At 42.4% G+C, this 19,148-nt stretch overlaps 1 protein-coding gene and 1 pseudogene across 3 annotated transcripts in view; both read left to right on the forward strand.

The window, feature by feature from the left end:
* PAMR1 (peptidase domain containing associated with muscle regeneration 1) overlaps nucleotides 1–19,148 on the forward strand; it is a 65,467-nt gene that overhangs the window by 3,880 nt on the left and 42,439 nt on the right. For 2 of the 3 annotated variants that reach the window (XM_045194096.2, XM_024558839.3), the window contains one exon: nucleotides 14,616–14,792. In XM_045194096.2, the coding sequence (XP_045050031.2) occupies nucleotides 14,663–14,792 (130 nt within the window). In that variant the 5' untranslated portion in view covers nucleotides 14,616–14,662. Of the gene's footprint in view, nucleotides 1–5,516; nucleotides 5,714–14,615; nucleotides 14,793–19,148 lie in introns of those variants that run through there. The other variant, XM_045194097.3, reaches the window with a different exon arrangement.
* Nucleotides 12,649–14,197, forward strand: LOC112303299 (26S proteasome non-ATPase regulatory subunit 12 pseudogene; annotated as a pseudogene).

Genomic DNA, 19,148 nt, shown 5'->3' on the forward strand with positions numbered 1-19,148 from the left:
TGAGGTTTTGACCTCTGTTCCTGAGAGGGAGGGGCAGAAATGGAAAGTGAAAGGGAGAAGGTGAAAAACTAGGTGCCGAATGGGGAGAAACGCAAGTGAGTAAAGCCCTTAAGGACTGAGTAGCTGATAGGACTCTTAAAAGTAGGAACATGAATATATTTTCCATGTATGTGTTATGGAATATGGTCTCACCTCTCTCTATGACATCCAAGTCTTTGGGAAAATGTTTTACTCTCACGAATGCCCTTGGGTATGAGCTTTTGTGGAAGCTGAGAATGGGTGTTATGTCTGTGTCTGTAAGTTATGGACAAAGCACCCTTGCACATGGTCATCTAGAAGCAGAGGTGACCTAGAGCATTTAAGTCCCTTGGAAATATCCAGAAGTCTCTTAGGGAGGGCATTGGAATGCCATTGGCATGGACTGCAGGTTTGACTTAAACTTATTTACATCTGGCTAGACAGAAATGGCCGAGATAATGATGTCTGAGGGACCTAGTGACTCGCCTTAAGTCAGAAAACTATTTCCATCTGCCCCACTCGGGGCAGCCAATCTCGGTGCAGAAGAAAACTTGTCTACCTGGCTCCCCTGAGACCAGCCCTTGAAGCTACATTTGATTTGGGGCATGTGCAAATTGGGAAATGTTCCATTTCAGTGATCAATGAGGGGAGGTTGTGCCCATTCCCCTCACATGTGGGAGGACTTGTCACCCCCACTCTGTGGATATGTGAAAGTCACAAGAGCCCAGATCCCTCTTCTCTTATTTCATTTTAAAGGAGAGGGAAATGCAGTGTTTACAGTTTCTAGTTCCTGAATTCTAGGGCAGAGGACCCAGAGGCCAGCAGGAGCTTTGAAAGCTACCAGGGCAGTGGCAGAAAGTCTATCAGATTCCAAGCCTGGTTTATGTTTAAGGAGTTCTGTTTGTCAGTCATCACATGTTCTAAGCCAAAGCATTCAGTTTATAATAGAGAGAAAGAAGCACAAATGTTGGAAGAACCAAACCTCATACCTGTAAACGAAACCACTCAAGGGAAGCAGAGAGTTGGCTGGAAATATTCCACTCACTTAATCAGTGGGACTTATTACTACTCACCACTCGACCCTACTCCTTTCATTTTTCCTTGTTGCAGAGATCAGTAAGACAGGTTCAGAGCCCATGTAGGTTGAGAGCAGAGTAGCAAGGGGTAGGCAGTAGACAGGGGTTGCACATCAAATTCTTCCCTCTTGGTGATGGAACATCAATGGTGGAAGCCTCTTTGGAGGGCACTCCCATTCTATCATACCTAAGGGACCTGATTGGAAATGATTTATTGAGTTTGTAGTAAATGCTGGGCATTCTCCTTTAGGCTATATATATATTTATTTAATCCTCACAATAAACTTAGGAGGTAAGTAGTAGTGTTATGATCCCTGGTTCTCACATGAGGAACTTTGGTGTGGAGCGGTTCAGTAATTGCCCAGGTCACATAGCTGAACATCATATCTTGAACTCAGATACTCTGCCTCCATAATTTATGCAAAAAAGAAGCTATGAAACACTACACAACACTGCCACAAAAGCAGTGGGTCCAACTAGAGTAGATCTACTGACTGTATTTTGCCCAAATCATGAGACCATTGTATTAGTAAAGAAATCCAATTATCCCTTGGACATTCCAAGTGCTGAAAATGGCCTAAGTAAGGTCATGTGCTCCTTGGAGACAGAGTGGATGTGGGAAAGGAGAGAGACACAGAGAGAAGTACCCACTCATGGAGCCCACAAGGAGCCATTCCCTAAAGGAACAGGGATGGTAAGAAGACCAAAAATCCAACCGGTTTCTGGGATCTCTGCCCACAGGATCATGCATCTCAGTCTGATTAGATGTGGGAGGTGAGGATTTCTTTGTCCCATGATCAACTTTTAAAATCACAATCGTATCTGAGGGTCAGAATTAAGGATGAGACATGTTTCAAGCCTGGCCCTGACGCTTCATAGCCCTGCATCATTCTGGGTTTATTCTGTCAAGATCATCAGTGTGTAGGACTCTTAGGCTGTGGAACAGAAGAAGCAGGCCTGGAGTCAGTAAGGGGAAGCATTTTTTTCTTTTTGCAGAACACAGTTGATGGATATTGCAGGAGATGGAGATATGATCCCTTTCCATTAATACTAAGATGAGTTTCAAACAATTCATTTCAACCTCCACCAGATCCTGATGTCCTGGGTCTTATGTCAAGTGGTTAAGGGAGGTGCCCAGCTTGGCTGAGCAGCAAATGAAGACACCTATTTCTGTCACTCTTCTGCCTTTGGACTCGGGAAAATGCCTCTATTCCTGCAGTGTAGACATCTTTACCACCCTCTCTGAGGTTCTGGCTGTCTCAGAGGGTTGAGTTAGTGGTTTGGCAGCAAGTATGTGTGCAAGTAGAAGTCTGGTCAGTTGGTTTGGTGATTGGAAAGCCAGGGCTGCTGCTGCCGCCAGAACAGAGTGAGGACCACATTCGAGTAACGTTAGTTTATGGGGTGAAGCAGCATGTGTCCTCATAAGGTGAATTCATGATCCATTAAAAGAAGATTTCCAGCCAGTGTAATGGAAAACCACTGCATGGGAGAGGGATGTGGGCCCACTTCACTGTAAATCAAATGAATTGTTTGAGGAATCTGAGGAACTGAAGCGTCAGTGTTTTCAAACCCGGTTCCATGTCCATTTACTTCATAGGATCCCTTTGAAGATGGTCAGTTAATGCCCCATATCATGGGAATTCCACTGCAGGAGTCAACAGTGATGGTGGAGAACACCTAACACATCCTAGGACAAGTCGCCTGAGCTTAGCTTCTAGCTGGTAACATCTACTCCCATATTTTCCAACACACCCTTGACTCACCTGGATGGAAGAGAAGGAAGGGCTTGGCTAGTGTAAAGAATCTTTGTTGCAGGGCTTCTTGGTCTGGCTTTCTGCCTCCCAGTGGGTGGTTGACTGTCTGCTTCTGAATGATGTTTGACCTCCCTTGTGTGCAAGCCTGGCTCTCCTGGCCAACTCACTGGCAGAACAGACCAAGTGAGCATCCCAAGCCTTTATGGAAATGAGACACAGACTGTAAACAACAAAAATATTCAGCAGTAATAGACCCAGTGGATTCCCTGTACTACAAATAGAGACTCCAGAAGGCCACAGCAAAGGGCATTTCTAACATCAGTCTTTGTCATGAACACCCTTACCCTGGGAATCACACATGCCTCACATCTCCACATTCATGTGTTTATTCAGCAAATGTTATCAGGCACCTACCAGGTGCCGGGCATGATCCTAGGTGCCAGAGATGCTGTAATGAATGAGACAAAGTCCTTTTCCTTAAGGCACTTGCAATCTGTTGCGAGAGCGTGTGGTCCAGCCTGGTATTTCTCAAAGTAGGTTTCATAGAATACAATCTTGGGAGATATTCAGCAAAGACAAACACACAAACCTAGGATGTTAGGATGCAAGAAGTCTGGGGGATCTGGAGATTATGCACAAGGTATATCACAGACTCTGCAAAGCCCTGTAATAAAGAAAGCTGGTATTTGCATTTCACGAAGTTGTTTGGCCACAGAACCTTTTTTCACATAACACCTTATACCATCCAGTGGAATTGGTGCCCCATGGAATATAGTTCGGAAAACTCTGGTCGCTTGCCCATAATGAATAAAACATTGAAGAATATCTCATTATTACTGAGGATAGAGTACGAAGAGAATTTGAAAAATCTGCAGAACCTTGGCTTCTCTTCAGACTTCTGCTGAGGGATGGGCAGGGAGTCTGGCGTTCTTGTCATTTGAGACTTGTTGAGACGTTGAGAGGACTATGGGGGTCACCCCCAATGTTGCTGTGAGAAAAGTCCTCACCAGCATTGGCCTGCAAGGTTCATCAAGATAACTCATTTCTTGTTTTCAAAATGTAAACTCATTGCTTAGAGTAAGGTGGTTGGTCTGGGATCCTTGGACAAACTGAGGCGTGAATCTGATTAGTGAACACCCATGGTGATGTGGCAATTCTGGGGAGTGTTAAGAATGGTGACTTCCTGACTAGACTGTATCTTTGGTGACAGTCACACTGTCTCCTCTTTAAAAATAAGGATACTATTTGAGCATTTTGCTAATCCTTGAGAACACTGAATTAAAGGTCCAATTCATCAACAATTACCTTCTTCCCTCCCTCCTTAACACACACACACACACACACACACACACGTCTCCAGTCCTTTGTTATTTATCCTTATTTTGCCAGTTCTGGTATGGCCCAGTCACTGTGACCTTGATTTGCACAACTGGGTAGTGGTCTGGGCTGTTTACATTGGAGCAGTATCCCTTGGAGATAGCATGTGAGTTTGAGCTGTTCACCGACTTCTTGTTTGTTGTTCCTAGGAACTACTTTATTCCTGCATTTGTTAAATATTGTTCTTGTTGTCATGCAACACAGCTTCTCCTTGGCCCTAGCATTGCTTGCCTACTTTCTCTGCCCAGACTTGTTTCAGATTGGATGACTATAGTGGCAATGAGTGAGGACTAAAATCGGCTGCTTCTGTAAAGGGTATTCTGCCTCAGTAGACTTAAGTAACCTCTGAGATTCTCAGCAAAGGTTCATCCTCACTTGCCATATTTATGGAAATAATCTTTGATATGGATGTGTTGATGTAGTTGTGTTCAAGTTCAAGTATAGATGTGCATAAAACTGTAGATGTGGAAGTGTATGTATTTTTGTGTATATGCTTGAATATATATACACATAAGGTATTAGTATTATGTTTTAAAATATAGGCCAGGGTTTGAATCCTGGCTCCATCACTTATGGCTGGTTTTCTTGGGCAAATTACTGGACCTCTTAAATGTGGACTTACTACCTTCCAACCTATAGACTGAGGATAATAGTGTCTTTAGTGTAGGTTTATTGCAGGTATTAAATAGATAGTCTATTTAAAATACTTCATGTAATGCCCTGCTGAAAGGGACTACTCAGGGCATTAAAGTCACCTACTCTCTTTTCTACCATTTTCCCCACTCACACAGGTTTCACGAGGAATTGAAAAGGGAAAATACTGGGTGTTCTGTGTATAGTGGAATAGAAGTTACATGGTCCTCACGAGGCCCACTTTAGCTCCGTCCACAGTCCTATCCCATTCATCTGTGACTGTCAGGAAAAACAAATTTCCTGAAGATTCACCATATGTTTCTCTCTTTGAAACTTGCTTTGTCTCCTTGGTTTATCATGCATCTATCTCCCAACTTCAGGGGAAATTCTTCCATGTGCTGTGCTTTAGTTTCTCTGTGTTTGAAGTAGGGCCCCTGGTAGAATCTTGTGGAGGCTGAAGAGATGCTGCCTTGCAGAGTAGGTGGTTCTGGGTCAATGATGTTGCCTCCCAAACGGGAGATGTTGCTCATGACCACCTGTTGTGATTCAAGTGTGGAGCCAGCCAGGAATCCTCATGCAAAAAGAAGTTTCCCCTTTTCTTGTTCTAGCTTGCAGAGCTGGAGGAGGTGACTATAATGAGGGCTAGCCTGTGTGGAAGTGTGCTGCCAGCTTAGGGCTCAGTGAACCATCAGAGACGCCATTATCAATGCATCACCCTTGCTCAACATCCCTCCACACTTTATATCTGCTGTTCACCAGCTGCCTTTGCTAGAAGGAAAGCCTGGCTTCGGCTTGGCATCAGGTAACCTGAATGTGAAGACAATAACACTAAGTCTGGAAGCTCTTGGCAAAGAGGTAAGTGTAGTTGACTAAGACTACCCTGGAGTACCCCTGACACACTGACTCAGAAAAAAGGTGTCGAAAGTGTGGAATATTGGGGAGCAGGCATGATAATTTGTTGAGTTCTTGGGTTGGGGGAAAACCAAATTGGATTTTTAGGATATAGCTAAAGTTTTATTATTTTTTAACTTAGCTGTTCTATTACTTTGGTTGATGTAATGTTTACTGAGTTCTATTGCCAAGTACTTCTAGATGCATTATTAAATTATCTTTTTAATAGCCAATGCTAATGAAAAAATAAGATCTATTGAGCTCATATTACAGCATTTGAAATAACCCAGAAGCAGCTGTCCTTCAAGCATTTCCAGTAACACAGTTGTTGAAGATAACGGCAAATGGAGGCTCCTCCACGATGCTAGAGTTTGGGTTTTGTTCCCTTTGGCTGTGGATGTGTAATTTCTATTTCTAGAAAAGAAGCAGCAGGAGGTGAGGTGTGTCCTATTTAAAGAAGTATTTCAAGAGAGGGCATTAGAAAAACGAGACTGGGAGGTCTGAAAGCAAAGGGGAGGAACCCAGAAAGCCATGATCAAGACGTGAGCAGACTGCTTGAAAACGGATGCCGTGCAAGTGTGGGTCCCCAGAGGATACATCATTACTCATCCTCTTCCCTCCCCTGGCCATTTGTGTCTCAGCCAAACATGTGATGGTTTTTATTCTGTAGAGAATCATGGTAATGTCTTGACAAATATGCAGTTTTTCTTCCAAAGCCCTTTATGGTCATGGCCTTCTTCAACTGTAGTAACATCAACACCTCCATCAATTTATGTTCATCCTCTTGAGGTGTGGGGAAAACACGGCACCAAGGTGTCTTGCCTACGATTGTCCAGCAGCATAAACGAGGGACAGATTCAAGATTAAAATTTGGGCGGTTTGATTCTCAAATGTGTCCACTTTGCCGGTAATGCATTCTTAACCTGAATAGTCAGAGGTGTGAACTCTCTAGAATCAAGGTGGTGTGTGGGAAGGAATAAGACGTTGGCCCCGGAAGGAGCTGGATTCTGATCTTTCTGCTTTTACTTGAAAGCTGTGTCACCCGGTGCAATTTATTTACCCTCTGTGTTCCTCAGTTTCTTCATCTTTTCAATGAAGCAGAGGATACTTCAAAGGGTGGCTCTGAGGCTTAAGTGAGCCAGTATGTGCTCACTAGGGGCTCAGATACACTCGCTGTGGGTGCTGGGGGCCCAGGAAGCAGAGGAGGGTGAATGAGAGCCACAGCATGGAGTGGTGAGCTCAATAAAGGGTGAGGCGGGAAAGGAGGTGACAAACTGAGTTTTGCCTCCCTCCCCTCCCCAGTGTACAAGAGCCTACAGGCCAGATTTCAAGGGAATCCATGCAATTTCCCTCACTCCCAAAGGATACCCAAAGGAGCACTGAGAAAGGCCTCAACTCTTCAGCTATCATGAGCTTGTTAACAAGAGGAGCTATGAAAAGGGGAAGACTGAGGTCACTGAGACCGGGACTCCAGCCAGGCTGTGACAGAAGGTCATGGGGTGATGGGATGGCTCTTAAAGGCTCAGGAGAAGATAAAGAATCACCAAGGGCCCCAGTAATTATTTCATCACCCCAAGCTGCCAATCATTCCTGCTTGGGATTTGCCTATCTCTCATTGGCCCTACAGAATGGGCGGTCAGGCCCTCAGGTGTCCAGGAACGGCCAGTTAGATATCAGCCAGGAAGTTCGGCTTGCACAGAGGAGGTGGCGGAGTGAGTGGGGATGAGCGAGGAGCCCAAGCTGCCTCTGTGTACATCTCTCTGATTCATATGTCTTTTTTTGCCCCTCACACTAGTCTCATTTATAAAATGTAGGACAGCAAAAAAAATGCAGCAGAAATTTTAATATGGTTAGATGGGAGGGCTGTGGGGTTTTGGGGGGATGCAAAGGCAGACTCTAACATCCAGGATGAGGGAACTCATGATAAAGGTGCTTTTCTTTGCCACCTTCTGGGGCAGTCTTGCCTGGGCCTTTAATCTGACAACTGAGGTTTCAGTCATGTATGGAACAGGCTGACCTTTGTTCTCAGGAAGAATCCTCTGAGTTTTCCAGACTGACCTTAGCAGCCATCATGTCAACATATGGCCTTAAAATATGACGTTGAATATGTGGATCTTGGAGACTAAGCTGAGGGGACACAACCACTCGCCCCGCCATTCTGTGGCACTGAGCTCCTGCTTTGGGGGACTGAGTGTTCTCCATGTTGTCAGCGACAGACGTGGTTCAGCATTGGAGAGCCTTGCAGCAAACTGCCAGGCTGCTGAGGGGCTGCTCTGAGTACCGATGACGTGATGACAGCCAGCTCACTCACTCATTTGTTCGGCACCAGCTGAACCTGCGCCAGTCGGTCAGCATTGTTGTCATCGCCTTGGCATTCCCATTGCTAAAACAGGACTAAGGTTAAGGGTCTTGCACTTTCCAAAGTGAATTCCAGAAGAACCAGGGCTGGACTGATGTGACTGGACTCTCCACTCCAGATAGGGGACGAGAGGATGGCTGCCCTGAGCATAGCTGTTGAAAGAAGGGCTTGAGCAAAGCTTATGATGCCAAAGTACTTGAACTTTCTTGATATTTGCTCAACCTGATGACAAAAAGAAGGGAGGGGAGCACTGGTACCCATAGAACAAAGATGAAGCAATTTATTGTTTTTCATTTTTTTTAAATTTTGTTGTTCACGGAGAGTTGTCTGCTTTTTCCCTCCACCACTCCCCCACCCCAGCCATCCCCACCTCCCTCCCCTGATTCCACCCCCTGTTGGTTTTGTCCATGTGTCCTTTATAGTTGTTCCTGAAAACTCTTCACCCTTTTCTCCCCATTATCCCCTCCCATTTCCCCCTCTGCTCACTGTCAGTTTGTTCTTTATTTCCAAGTCTCTTGTTCTGTTTTGTTCATTTGTTTGTTTTGTTGATTGGGTTCCACTTACAGGTGAGATCATATGGTATTTGTCCCTCACCACCTGGCTTATTTCCCTTAGCATAATGCTCTCCAGTTCCATCCATGCTGTTGCAAAAAGTAGGAGCTCTTTCTTTTTCTCTGCTTCATAGTATTCCATCATGTAAATGTACCATAGTTTTTTGATCCATTCATTTACTGACGGACACTTAGATTGCTTCCAGCACTTGGCTATTGTAAATTGTGCTGCTATGAACATTGGGGTGCATAGGTTCTTTTGGATTGGTGTTCCAGGGTTCTTAGGATATAATCCCAGCAGTGGAACTCACCTTTAAAGAAGACTCAATGTCAAGAGAATGTATCCATGATCTACATAAAGAAAGAAAGCAGTTTTTAAAACAAAAATACTGTTACCAGTTTTGAGAGGCGAGAAGACTATGTATACACATTAGTACTATCTACATGGGGATATATATAATATGTCTTTTGAAAGAAGACAATATGAAGGATAGACAACAATATTAAGGATGCTTCTGATTATTTTTTCCTTTACTTATGATTTTATTATTATTTTTATCTTTTAAAGTTTTCACAGGGAATCTTTTATATGAAAACATATTGTGTTTTATCAAGATAAAAACAAATATTTTATTCAGTGAAAGAATAAGGGATGAAGCAATGTGTATGGTGCCGAGAATGCTGTAAGCCTGATTTTGCGATGTGATTATAGGTGCTTGCTTGCCGCTTTATCCCAGGGCAGTGCTCCATGAGCTCTTTTTGCTTTATTTGCTTATAGTAGCACCCCATTATCCACAGTTACACTTTCAGCAGTTCTAATTACCCATGATCAACTGTGTTTCAAAAATATTAAATTGAAAGTTCCAGACATAAACCATTCATAAGTTTTAAATTGCGCACCATTCTGAATCTCGTGATGAAATCGTGTGCTCTCCAGCTGTGTCCTGTCCCAGATGCAAATCATCGCTTTGTCTCGCGTCTCCACACTATAAACACTACCTGGCCGTTAGTCACTCAGTAGCCATCCTGGTTATCAGGTCAACTGTCCTGGTATCACAGTACTTGTGGTCGAGTAATGCTTATTTTACTTAATAATGGCTCCAAAGTGCAAGAGTAGTGATGGTGCGAATACAAACACACCGAAGAGAAGCCGTACATTGCTTCTGTTAAGTGGAAAGGTTCATCTGTACAGGAGAAAGGATGGTATACATAGGCTTTGGAAATGTCTGTGGTTTCAGGCTTCCACCTGGGGTCTCAGGACACATCCCCTATGGATAAGGGGGGGCTACTCTATTTCCAGGGGAACCATGACCAGATAAAATTCATTTGCAGCTTGTGTGAGACTTTGTTTTTAAATGTGGAAGGCAAGTTCAGCTTGTTCAACCCCCGTAGCTGGCGGAGCTGGAGGCTGTCCAGGCCGCTTTCCCCCTCAGCAGCAGGCATCCTCACGAGGCCTGGAATTCGGTGGACAGCTCTTTCTCCCAGAATTAGTTCTCTACAAAATTTCCCTCAGCATTTCTCTTTGCTTCTTCCCTACTTAGCCCTTTTCCTCACTGGTAAAGTGAAGAGGTGGACTAGATGTTTTTAAGATAAAAGAAAATATATTACCCACCTTACCAGGTCATTTTGATGATTAAATTGCACAAACAATATATGTAAAAGCACTTTAGCTAAACAAGTGCTAAAGTACTTTAGCATACATGTATGAAAACCTTCAATAACTTCTACTGCTATTGGTGGTTTCTCTAAATCCTAGTCTCTGGAGCTGGTGTTTAGCACCATATTGAAAATTGTATGATTTGTACAGCTAACTCTAAATGACCAGTGTGCCTTTTCTGCAAATAGTTCTAATAAGTGGACAAAAGTCCAGGACATGGCTCTTGTCTGCTTATTGGGTTTTTAAGTCTCTTTAGCTGGTTAGTTATAAATATTTCTCATCGAATATTTCACTAATATATTTATTTCTTTCTCATATTATGGGGACATTTAGCTGTCTCAGTGGGGAGAAAGAAGGGGGTGTATTTGCTAGACCAGAGGAGAAAGAGCCAAGTCACAAAACCATTGAAACCCTCACCTCCTCCATCACTTCCACATGCCTGAGAAGTGGTCTCATCTCGGTGAATAAAGAAATTTCTCTCTGTGATTTTATCTGCCCCCCCAATCATGTGAGTCTTGTAGCCTCGATGCTAATGTCCCTCTATGACCTTTCATGTATTCTCATAGCATCCTAAGTTTTTCTTACCACCATTAGTGATTATGTGCTTTGGGGGTCATTTATCCCACATCTACTCCTCTGCAAAAAGTCTGAGCTCTGGGAAGCCAGGGATGGTATCTGTTTTTCTTACCGTTGCATCTGAGCACCCAGTGTTCTATCGGGGACGTAGTGGACAGTCAATAAGCACTTGTGGGATGAAAGAATGAATTCATCGATTCACCCACAATTTCAGCACAGTGCTTAGTGGGGAACCTGAGGAACAGAGAGGTTAAAGACTCTGTGGGTTGACCTTTCAATTGATCTGTTTTTCTTTTGTTGCTCATGCTTTTGGTGTCATACGCAAGAATCCGCCGCCAGATCCAAGATCCTGGAGGTTTACCCCTATGTTTTCCCCTGCTTTCCTTCACTTTTAACCTTCAGGTTCCTGTCTAGATTTTAGAAGTCACTCACTTCCTCCAGTCAACATCAGAAAAATGGGAAGCTCAGCTGAATAAGTCCTGTGTCTGCTGGAGGGGCTCAGAGCAGTAGCGGAAACAAAACAAACCTCAGTGGTGACAAGATCTCGGTGACCTATGCCAATCATTCCCCAATGCCAGTGTGAGGATCTTTGCTGCTCCACCAATGTTCATGGGGGGAAAAATAACCTTATTGTTCAAGTGGTTCCTTTCTATGATGCTACATTGTTCTTATGACCTGATGGTAATGCTTTCTTTAAATGGTTCTACATGGAAAATTAAGAATAATCAACTTTGTGTCGGATTTCCATGTTTACTGGTGGGAAATAGAAAACTCAGCTATGAAATTCAAGAGGTTAGAAACCACTACAGGTGCCGAGGTTCATTTAAGGGGCGACAAGGCATGTTGGAGATCCCTGCCTGGGGCTTTTAGAAAAGGCTTCAAGGGGAAACCAGATTCACTTTCTTCTTCAAACATCTGACCTATTTTCTGCTTCAATCATCATCTTTGTGCAAGATTTTTAGAAATGGAGAGTGGAGAAAGAAGAAGAGTCAAAGCTAAGTCTGTTTCTTATCCTGTGTTCCTCTGGGCAGCCTCCAACTGATTCCTCTTACAGGTTTTGCCAGATGGTTTTTCTTTTTCATTTACTTAAGGTACATTTTTTTTTTTTAGAAAAGAAATACAGAAATTTTACCCAGAAAGGAATACTTTTTTCTCATGGGAAAGAACACTCAGTTGAATTTGGGGACTGAATAAAGTTCTGCCAATGAGTTCACTCTTGTAAAACATTGAAATTCTCTCAAACATACTAATTAAGATAGTTTTTGTCTTTTCTGTTGGTTTTAGCTTTGAAGATACCATAAAAATGGCACGCTGAAAAATGGAGGAGCCAAGTTTGGAGGAAATGACATGGTCTCTACTTGGCAATCAGTCTTGCACTTGAATGGCCTAATCTAGAGACTGGCCTACAAACTTTTCTGATGGCTCGAATCTCTGGGATGTGCTGTACGGCTGTGCACTTGAGTAGTTCCTCCTGGGGTTCTTCAGTGCACCACCTATGCAGTTGTAAGCAATTGCCTGGTGCACCCCAGCAAAAATAGAAATGAGCGCAGGCCCTCAAAAGACGTATACTTGCTTATAAATTATATATGTATGTATGTGTGTCAGTCCACTTAGATTATATATTTATAAAACATGAATTCTTTTTTCATTAAAAAATAAAAATGAATAGCTGTTCTAACAAATTTTATCTATGAAGCAATGGATAGTGTTGAACACCCTTTGAGATAAGCCACCTCACTTTGGAGGCATTGGCCTACAAGAATGCAAACGGGTGGTTGACGAGTGGTGGCTGAGGCAGGGGTACATCAAGGGATGTTCAGGTAGGTGCCATGGCGGATGGAGGCTCAGAGTGGGCTGATGGACGCATCATCAAGATGGAGGTAGACTACAGCACCACGGTGGATCAGTGTCTGCCTGAGTGCGAGAAACTGGCCAAGGAAGGAAGACTTCAAGAAGTCATTGAAACCCTGCTCTCTTTGGGAAAACAGACCCGTACTGCTTCTGATATGGTGTCTACATCTCATATCTTAGTTGCAGTAGTGAAGATGTGCTATGAGGCTAAAGAATGGAATTTACTTCATGAAAATATTATGCTTTTGTCAAAAAGATGGAGTCAGTTAAAACAGGCTGTTGCAAAAATGGTTCAACAATGCTGTGCTTACGTTGAGGAAATCACAGACCTTCCAACCAAGCTTCAGTTAATTGACACCCTACGAATGGTTACTGAAGGAAAGATTTATGTTGAAATTGAGTGGGCTCAACTGACTAAAACATTAGCGACTATCCAAGGGCAAAATGGTGACGTCAAAGAGGCAGCCTCCACTTTACAAGAGTTACAGGTGGAAACCTATGGGTCAATGGACAAAAAAGAACGAGTGGAGGTTATTTTGGAGCAAATGAGGCTCTGCCTCAGTGTGAAGGATTATATTCGTGCACAGATCATCAGCAAGAAAATCAACACCAAATTTTTCCAGGAAGAAAATGCAGAGAAATTGAAGTTGAAATACTATAACTTAATGATTCAGCTGGATCAACATGAAGGGCCCTACTTGTCTATTTGTAAGCACTACAGAGCAATATATGATACTCCCTGTACACAGGCAGAAAGTGAAAAGTGGCATCAGGCTTTGAAAAGTGTTGTCCTCTATGTTATCTTGGCCCCTTTTGATAATGAACAGTCAGATTTGGTTCACCAGATAAGTGGTGACAAGAAGTTAGAAGAAATTTCTAAATATAAGGATCTTTTGAAGATTTTCACCACAATGGAGCTGATGCGTTGGTCCACACTTGTTGAAGACTATGGAATGGAATTAAGAAAAGGTTCTCTGGAAAGTCCTGCGACCGATGTTTTTGGTTACACAGAAGAAGGTGAAAAAGGGGGAAAGACTTGAAGAACAGAGTTGTTAAACATAATATTAGAATAATGGCCAAGTACTATACAATGTTGACAGTGAAGAGGATGGCACGACTTCTGGATCATCTGTTGATGAGTCAGAGGCTTTTCTCTAGAATCCTGTAGTGAACAAGACCATCTTTGCTAAAGTAGACAGGTTGGCCGGAATTATCAACTTCCAGAGACCCAAGGATCCAAATAACTTATTAAATGACTGGTCTCAGAAACGGAACTCACTGATGTCTCTCGTTAACAAAACTACACACCTCATAGCCAAAGAGGAGATGATACATGACCTACAATAAGGGTGTCAATGCTCTTAATGCTTTTAGAAAACAGTTCATATTGGAAGTCAATTAAAAAAAGAAAAAAAGACTGTTATGGTGTACATGGTGGGTTATTTTTTTCCTATTCTCAGCTCCTTTGTCTAAAACTTAAAATATAGTGAATATGTTTGAGGCCCCTTATGACTATTCAACTCCCTGATTTCATCGTTAACTTTTCATTTGCAGTTAGTACAAAGATATACATTTTTATTGTCTGAATTCTCAAAAAATTGTGTCATAACTTACCCAAATGTTTTCTATCACTGAAAACCTTTTTAGCTATTATTTGTTTTCATTCAGCTGACAACCATAATTATAATAAAAGCAATATATGCACATTTATTTTCTATGAAAAAAAAAGAATGCAAATGATCTTCTCTGTCACTTAGGGAGGGTGACACCCTCTGTCATTTGTAGGGCAAGGTTGCTTTTTAGTAGTAGAGTACTTATGGGTCTTACCCTTCCTGCAGGACCTTTGTCCTTACCTGCTGGTTTCTGTTTCAGAGTACATAGTCATTAATGAAGCCTGCCCTGGAGCCGAGTGGAATATCATGTGTCGGGAGTGCTGTGAATATGATCAGATTGAGTGCGTTTGCCCTGGAAAGAAGGAAGTCGTGGGTTATACCATCCCTTGCTGCAGGAATGAGGACAACGAGTGTGACTCATGCTTGATTCACCCAGGTGAGTGTCGAATGGGAGACCTCAGATTACTTTGTGTTTTCTGAGGTCATGAATGGGACCAGGCTAAACACTTGAATTCTGGTAGACAGCCATCAGGAGGTTATGATGCTGCGATTGTTAAAAGAATGGCATAATTCAACTCCTTCTAACTGGAGGAATTGGAGGAGTTAGTACCCTGTTGGGTGTCAAACTTGTAAAGCTGTGAACTCATTCACTCATTCTCTCATTGAACAAACAGACTGATTTCAAACTATACTACAAGGCTATAGTCATCAAAACAGCATGGTACTGGCATAGAGACCAACATAGAGATCAATGGAACAGAATAGCAAGCCCGGATTAAATGCATACCTTTATGGTAATTAGTATTTGACAAAGGAGGCTAGAAAAAATAATGGGGTAAAGATAGTCTGTTCAATAAATGATGTTGGGAAAATTGGACAGATATGTGCAAAACAAATGAAATGAGACCACCTCTTTACACCATACATAAGAATAAACTAAAAGTGTATTAAAGACTTAAAAAGTAAGGCTCAAAACCATAACAATCCTAGAAGAAAACATACAAAGTAAAATTTCCTTGGGCATGGGAAACAAAAGAAAAAAACAAATGGGACTACATCAAGCTAAAACAGTACTGCAAAGTAAACCATCAACAAAATAAAAAGGCAGCCCACTAAATGGGAGAACATATTTGCCAATCATATATCTGATAAGGGGTTAATATCCAAAATTTGTAAAGAACTCAACATCAAAAAACCAAACAATACAATTAAAAAATGGGCAGAAGACCCAAGTGGTGATGGGGGTTTGCATAAGGGGACTAAATGGTAATGGAAAAAGTGCAATAAAAAGAAGAAAGAAATTATGAAACAAGCTGGAACAAAAACAAAAAAGAAACAAAAAAGGACCCAAGTAGACATTTCTCTGAAGAAGACATACAGATGACCAACTGACATGTGAAAAGATGCCAAACATTACTCATTGTCGGAGAAATGCAAATTAAAACCCCAATGAGATGTTATCTCACACATGTCAGAATAGCTATGCTCAGTAAGTCAACAGAGAACAAGTGTTGGTGAGGATGCAGAGAAAGGGGAACCTAGTGCACCGTTGGTAGGAATGCAGATTGGTGAAGCCACTGTGGAAAAGTGTTGGGGTTTCCTCAAAAAATTAAAAATGGAACTGTCTTATGACCCAGTGATTCCACTTCTGGGAATATATCCAAAGAAACTCAAAACACTGATTAGAAAGAATACATGCACCCATATGTTCGTTATAGTGTTACTTACAATAGCCAAGATTTGGAAGTAGCCCAAGTGCCCATCAGTAAACGAGTGGATAAAAAAACTGTGGTACATTTACACAACGGAATACTAGGCAGCTGTAAAAAAGAAGAAAATCTTAGCTTTTGTGACAGCATGGATGGACCTGGAAAGTAATATGCTAAGTGAAATAAGCCAATCAGAGAAAGGCAAGTACCATATTATCTCACTTACATGTGGAATCTAATTAACAAAACAAACAAATAAATAGAATAGAAACATACTCATAGATAAGAGAACAGAGCGCCAGCTATTAGGGAAGGGGACATTGGGAGGCTTGTAGAAAAAGGTGAAGGGATTAAGCACAAAAATAAAACACCCCTCAAACTCATAGACACAGACAACAGTAGGGTGATTACCAGAGGGAATCACAAGATGCTTTGTGCTCTTCTTGAGCATTTTCCACCTGAGATCTAGAGGCAGCCACTTCTGCAAAGAACTCTGGTCTGAGAATGCGGTCTGGGCATGTGAGGTGTTCCTTGCTATTGGATTGTCCTCGTTACCAGATTCTTTTGGTTTTGTTTTCTTTTTACTGAGTGGAGCTAGGGAATATGTATTTTTTTAAAAAATGAATTTGTTGATATCCAAGTTCAAATTTAATTATATAAGTTGTTTACTTCTTAGATTTTATATTTGTATCTCTTTTCTCCTGTGGTGCACGTCCTGTTTTCTCATAATACTAAGCTAATCACTTATTTTCTTTATCTTACATTAGAGCATAATATAATTGTGCAAAATAACAAGAGCCCTATTAGTACTAATGATGAGACCACTGAATAAAGTTATGGTTTCTTTGTGGTTTTTATTGACCTTAGAGTATATCCCACTAGAAATATACAAAGTACTATGATTTAAAGCCAACTGATGTATAAGCATACCTTGTTTTATTGCACTTTGCTTTATTTCACTTCATAAATATTGCATTTTTTACAAATAGAAGGCAAAACCCTCCACCAGCAAAATGCTTATAACTCTCTTTATTGTGGTGGTCTGGAATCAAACCTGCAGTATCTCTGAGGTGTGTCTGCAGTTCTTTTCTCTGTAACATATGTCACCTACTCGATATACAGATAGATTTATTATTTCCACCTGTCTTCTATATCTTACAGCACAAGTAAATATATATATGTGTATATATATGTATATATACACACACTTATGTATTATTTCCTTCTTTCACAAAGGATAGCGTGCGATAAACAGTGCTAACTTTAACCTCTCTTTTTGCTCTTAACAGTATATGCTTGAACAAAGAAAAAGAACTCATGGACTTGGACAACAGTGTCGTGATTGCGGGGGGCGGGGGCAGGTAGAAGTGGAAGAGGGGATGGGGGGATAAATGGTAATGAAAAAATACAATACAAAATGAACTATTAAATGAAACAATGTGTGCTAGAGATCACTTACTGACAGTGTGAAGGCATCATCTTCATTTGTTGTTACAGTTACTCATGACTGTATTATGTGGATCAGCATAGTTTATGAACATTTGGGTTGTTTCCAGCTTTTTGCTAATGTCAGTAATGCCACAGCGAGTAGCCTGAGGCACATATCATTTAATAATTTTGCAGTGTGTCTTTGGGGTAGATTCCTAGAAGAGGGCTTGCCGGGTGAAAGCGTGACGATGCCGTTTTGCCAGCCTTTGCCGAGTTTCCCTCCATGCCTTTGGCATTCACAGCAGCCATGTATGAGGGGACTGTTTTCCCAGAGCCTTGCAACAGAGTGTGTCCTGTGGGATTTTGGCCAACTCCATGCATGAGAAATGGTATCTCAGCGCGGTTTGCGAAGTTTCTATTATTTCTGTCACTACAAATGACAACAATCTTCTCTGCGCTGGTGGCAGTGGTTGCAGGAGGGTCAAGGTCCAGGGGCACGGTGGCAGGGATGTGAATAGTGGCTTCCAGAATGTCCAGCAGCACCAGGGCCCTTGCTGGACCAAATTTTCTAGGTATTTCTGTGTGGCTCTAAGCTAGGTAGCTCTGAACTCAGTCCTCTGGCTCTTCTGGCAAATCTGTGAGTTCCTTAGGGTCTTTTTTAATAGAGCCTCATTCATTTTAATCACCAGGCTGGTTTTTGTGGCTAGCACGTAATGGCCTGGATGTTCCAGTGCCAAGAGAGTTGGCAGGATCGTTGTGGTTATACTCTGAGTCCATTTGCCTCCTCGGTGGCACAGCGGATAAGGGACGCAAAGAGAGGCAAGTGGCATATCAGTGAAGAGGGCCTTTAGAAGGCACAGTGACCCCACTGGGACCCAGTTATGGGCCACATGAATTTGAGGCATCAGATAACTAACTCTTCTGTGGTGGGAGAAGGGACTGGGAGAGGGAGGCACAACCTGGCTGGTATGCAAAGAGAGGGCCCCTAGTCTCTCTCCAACAGAAACCACACTGCATCTATTACCATAAGCCCACAAAACCTAACCTTGGCCAAAAGCAAAGGAGTATGCTGTCAGCGCAAGGAAACACTGATTATCTCAAACTATTGAGAGCCTGCATTAGCAATCCATCCATCCGCCCACCTATCCATCCACCTATCTATTCATTCCCTCTAATAATATTCATTGAATGCTTACTATGTGGCAGATACTGGAGCAGGCACTGAGGTTATAGTGTGGAACAACATGAAGTCTGAGGCTTTATTCTATTATAGGTAAACAGATAATAGGCCGTTAAAATTGAGCATGATACATGCAGCGGTAGCGATAACCCAGTGGAAGTGTGGGAAAGCATAATACTAACAATAGTTCATATTGTGGGGGTTCTTACTATGGGCCCTGCCCTTTACAGGGGTTCATTCAATTGTGGAAACAGCCCTGCAGGGCAGGTACTGTTTTGAGCCCAGTGTCGCCGATGAGGACAGCGAGGCGCCGAGAGCTGGAGCAATCTGCTGGAGGACACGCAGCCGCACAGAGGCAGAGCCAGAACTCAGCTGCCTGTGCTCAACAGGGTTGGACGACCTCCACCCTTCCTCACCATCCCTCAGCCCTCAAGAGGCCATGTGTTAAAAATGAGCCATGTCTGGGAGCTGCTCA

Source organism: Desmodus rotundus, chromosome 5 (assembly GCF_022682495.2).
Source record: "Desmodus rotundus isolate HL8 chromosome 5, HLdesRot8A.1, whole genome shotgun sequence".
NCBI classification, from domain to species: Eukaryota; Metazoa; Chordata; class Mammalia; order Chiroptera; family Phyllostomidae; genus Desmodus; species Desmodus rotundus.